Source organism: Phodopus roborovskii, unplaced genomic scaffold (assembly GCF_943737965.1).
Source record: "Phodopus roborovskii unplaced genomic scaffold, PHOROB, whole genome shotgun sequence".
Taxonomy (NCBI): domain Eukaryota; kingdom Metazoa; phylum Chordata; class Mammalia; order Rodentia; family Cricetidae; genus Phodopus; species Phodopus roborovskii.
This window is the reverse complement of record NW_026126636.1, coordinates 9,795,883-9,800,477: the sequence shown is the minus strand read 5'-3', so window position 1 is coordinate 9,800,477 and position 4,595 is coordinate 9,795,883. Positions and strand designations below refer to the sequence as shown.

At 54.8% G+C, this 4,595-nt stretch overlaps 1 protein-coding gene across 1 annotated transcript; it reads right to left on the bottom strand.

Moving 5' to 3' along the window:
- Positions 1 to 502: 502 nt before the first annotated feature.
- On the bottom strand, positions 503 to 3,773 carry Gemin7 (gem nuclear organelle associated protein 7). The gene is made up of 2 exons (XM_051207607.1): positions 3,579 to 3,773; positions 503 to 1,215 (listed from the first exon to the last, which is right to left on the bottom strand). The coding sequence occupies exons 1-2, from the start codon at positions 3,745 to 3,747 to the stop codon at positions 812 to 814; spliced, it is 573 nt and encodes a 190-aa protein (XP_051063564.1). The 5' UTR covers positions 3,748 to 3,773; the 3' UTR covers positions 503 to 811.
- Between the last annotated feature and the right edge of the window lie 822 nt (positions 3,774 to 4,595).

Sequence of the window (4,595 nt, the reverse complement as noted above, 5' to 3'; positions counted from 1 at the left end):
TGGATCTGGCGCCCTCTGCTGGCCTCAGCCGACACTGCATGCATACACAGACACCCATGCAAGTAAAACACCCACACACATTTAACAATAAAATTTTAAAAAGAAACAAGAGCCGAGCCAGCCGTGCAGTGGTGGCTCACACCTTTGATCCCAGAACTCAGGACTCGGAGGCAGGTGGATGTCTGAGTTCGAGACCAGCCTGTCACAGAGTTCCAGGAGAGCTAGGGTTGTTACAGGGAAACTGTCTTGAAAAACCAAAAATACCAGAGAGAGAGAGAGAGAGAGAGAGAGAGAGAGAGAGAGAGAGAAACAAGAGCCAGGTTTCCTTGGACAATGGTTTCTTTGGCAGGAGGGAGGTGGAGAAGCAGCTTCAGAGGCTCAGCTAGGAAAGCTCTTCACTGCTGACCTCAGCTATTTGCCTTGGAATCTGCCCCCGACCCCACTCCCCACCCCCTGGCAGGGCTACCATGAAGGAGGCCCTGACTTCCATCCCTGGCAGCCATCACCCGGCCTCCAGGGACTAGCCTCCGGCCCTGCTTCTGTAAAGTTCAGTTTTAAGAGGTAGAGCATTCCTTGTAGAGAGATCTAGAAAGTCTGTTGTAGTCTCCCACTGTAGCATGGGCTGGCCTTGGATTTACCATCTTCCCACCACATTATCAGCTTTGGAACTTCCCTGAGTTCAAAGCCAGGGTTCCTTGCAGCTCCATCTGGAAGCCGAGGAGGGTGTGCGGAGGGAGAGCTCTGTGGCTAGGAACAAACAGCTGAAGGCCTGGGCTAATGTGGCAATGCCTACGAGGGAGACGGACGGTCTTCACAGCTTGAAGGTATAGGAAATGATGTCACTGCATCGAAGCAGGGCTTCCGCCTGCACGCCGATGGGGGTCTGCAGCTGGGACACGTAGAAGTTGGCTACATCCAGGTCCGTGGCTCCAAACTGGGCAGTCACATGCACACCCTCGTGCAGCGTGAAGCTCACAGGGTGTCCCACCATGGCTAGGAGGCTGCGGAGGTAGCGCTCTCGGAGAGCGGCTCGGGCCCGCTGTTCCTGCGACTCTGGAGGGTCTTGAATACCTTCTCCGACTTCTGCGGCTTTGGGCCTCAGGAGGGTCCTGCGTCCATCAGGGGCAAATCCTCGGCTAAAGCCATCGGGGCCCCGAGGGAGGCGGAGCACGGGCACGGGCACGGGAATGGTCCGCGGGGTCTGCATGGCCCAGGCTAAGGAAGAACGTAGAAGGAAGGGGTTAAAGCCGCACACAGCTCCAACAGGCCAGTGTTTCACCTCCACACTATAGCCCCAGGTAGGGAAATTTGTCTGTGGTTGTCAGAGGCTTTTGGAGACAGGGTCTTGCTATGTGGCTCAGGCTGGCTCTGAACATACAGGCACCCTGCCTCTTAGGTGCTGGACAGGCGTGTGACACCAGATGGGACTCTTTCGACTTTTTTTTTTCCCCTTTTCTACAGAGTGTCCCTATCACACACACACACACACACACACACACTGGCCTTGAACTCTGTGTAGCCCAGGATGACTTTGAACTTCTGACCCTCTGACCTGGACCTCCCACGTGCCAGGATTGCAGGCTTGCCTTACAACATCTGGTTTATGGCGTGCTAGGGCTGGAAGTCAGGACCTCCTGCATGACAGGCAAGCTCTCCACTAACTGAACCGCATCCCGGGCTCCCTTCTGCCTACTGTCACCACTGTGTCCTGTGATTCTGGGGAGTAATTGCCATTAAGAATCATAGCCCCTCTGAGATCCGGCCTCTCCAGTCTAACCTCACTTAGTCCTGCCGGCCAGATCCAGAGAAACAGTTACACACGGTGACTACTGAGAGAAAGCAGCCCCGGCTTAGAGACCCTGTCAAAGGTTTTTTTTTTAAAGAGTTTGCAGAATCTTGGGTTTTTTTGGTTTTGAGTGTGTGTGTGTGTGTGTGTGTGTGTGGTGCACACGTGAAGGCGAAGTCAGAAGGGTTCGCAGGAGTCAGTCCCACTACATGGGTACCAAGGAGAGAACCATGTGAAGGCTGTGGCTCGGCGGTGAGCGCCGCCTTGACCCACTGAACCATGTTGCTGCAGAAATGAGTGAATATCACTTTGCTAGGTCCAGGCTGTCAGACGCCAGAGGAAGCAGCACCCTGAATGTCCCTGAGGCAGGCCAGCTTACAGCAAGACACCAAAAATGACAAGAGCTAAGAATGTTGCCCAGCAGTGGTGGCTCACACCTTTAATCCCAGAGCTCTGAAGGCAGCAGAGTTCAAGTCTGTGAGTTCAAGGCCAGCCTGGTCTACAGAGTTCCAAATAAACAAACAAAAACAACAAAAAACTAAGAACATGGCTCAGTTGGTGCACAGTGCTTGCCTAACTTACAGGAGGCCTTGAATTCCATCTCCAGTACCATATAAACACCAAACGCAGGTGAGGATGAAAAATGCAATTGGCTACAAATCAATTTGGAGGCCAGCTTGGGCTAAGAGACATCCTGTGTCAAGCATACAAAAGATTTAAGAGTCCCTATCATGTTCCCCTCTTGGAAAAAGTAAAGGAAAAAAACAATAGTTGGATGGTGGTGGTGGCATACACCTTTAACCCCGGCACTGGGAGGCAGAGGCAGGCAAGATCTCTGTGAGTTCGAGGCCAGCCTGGTCTTCAGAGTGAGTTCCAGGACAGCAAGCCAGGACTGTTGCACAGAGAAACCCTGTCTGGAAAGGAAATTGAGAAAAGTGAGGAAGAAAATGTCCTACTGTGTACAAGGCAAGGACAACTAGAATTGGCCATCTTCCCTGTTGGCCTGACCTCAGAGCCCTTGATCCAGAGATCATGGGTTCACTGCCCAGAGGTTAAAAGTCCAAACCCATGCATCCCAATGCCTGGCTCATCCCAATGCCCAAGGCCCATGACTTTGGTCGATGGAGAGGCAGCAGCTCACAGGGCTCTCCGTGGGCCTTAAGGAGAGCAGAGCTACAAACAGTGGCCAGCACCTGCAAGCCTAGCACTTGGCTGAGGGGAAATGGGGGCGGGGAAGGCTGGAGACACAGCTCAATAGGTAGGGTGTGTGTGTGTGTGTGTGTGTGTGTGTGTGTGTGTGTGTGTGTGTGTCAAGTATAAAACAGGGTTCCATCATCCGTTCAGCATGCACTGTTGTGGCAGAGCAGGCCTGTACACCCAGAACTTGGCAGGTGAAGATGGAGCACAAAAATTCAAAGTTATCCTGGGCCACAGAGTAGTGAGTTCAAGTCCAAGCAGCCAGAGGCTACTGCTCAGAGAGAGACTAGGAGACAGGTACCAGTCTCCCCCACACCATTAAGGTGACTGTTCGCTCCCACCCCCAGCAAATTCGGTAAGTGGGGCGGTTTCTGAGAACAGGCAGCCGGAGGGCAGGATGTGCTCTCCCCGGCGGCCGCGCAGGTCACTCTCCTTTCCATCCCGCTAGAGTCCTTCCTCCCTTTCAAACTCTGAGCTTGTCCTTCCGCCCCGGCGCGGCCCGCCCCGCCCGCCCGGCACCCAGCGCCCCTCGCTCGCTCAGGCCGTCCCCTCCCGGCACCCAGCGCCAACGCCGCCGCGGCCACCGCGAACTCACCCAGGTCGTCTCCGCCAGCGCCGCACTTCCGCCCCGGCCGCCGCCGCACGGCTCCCGGCCGGCAACCACCGCGGAGCGCACGGGTTCCGCCAGCGCAGTCGCCACACAGGTCCGGGTGGGCACCGAGCCCCGCACGCCCGGGTTCCGCCCGCGCCTCCGCTTCCGCCATGTGTCCGTCTGGTCACTCGTGGGTCGTCCGGGGCCGGCCGGCCTGCGAGTTAGGGACGTCTACGATGGCCACTTGAGGGAGCACGAAACCCACTCTCAGAAAGTGGGACGCGGAGGTTCCCAGGCTTGCAATCCCCCAGGGCTCTCGGGAGGTGAGGCAGGAGGATTGTCGGAGCTCTCCGGGCCTGATAGCCTAGGCTGCAGAGTTAAGAACTTGTCTGCAGGGGGCGGGGAGGGGGCAGGAAAAACGAGTGCCTCACGCCTGTAATCTCGGCACTTGAGAGCCAGAGGCAGGAAGACTTCAAAATTGAAGTTCAGGGTCAGCCGGCGCAAAAATGAGTAAATAACAAATAAATAAATAAAGTCCCACAGAAAGAGAGAAAGAAAGAAAGGGAGAGAGAAAGAAAGGAAGAAAGAGAGAGAGAAAGAAAGAAAGAAGAGAAAGGGAGGAAGGAAAAAAGGAGAAGGAAACAAAAGAAGGAGGCAGCAAGCTCGGGCAGAAATGAAAGGGGGGAACCCCCAAGGCTCAGAGACTATGATTAGTTTTCTCCCAGCCATTTGTTAAGTACCCCTGTCCCCACCCCTCCCTTCCAGGAGGAAGCTACCCCCACCCCATTATTCTCCCAGCCTTCACAAACCAGGAAGAGGGTTTACAGTGTGTTTACAGGGTGCTACATCTTGGATGGACAGAGGTCATTAGCAGTGGCAGCTAACACCTTTAGTCCCAGCACTTAGGATGCAGAGACAGGTGGATCTCAGTGAGTTTGAAGCCAGCCTGGTCTACAAGTGAGTTAGTTCCAGGACAGCCGGAGCTGTTACACAGGGAAATGCTGTCTTAAAAACAAAAAA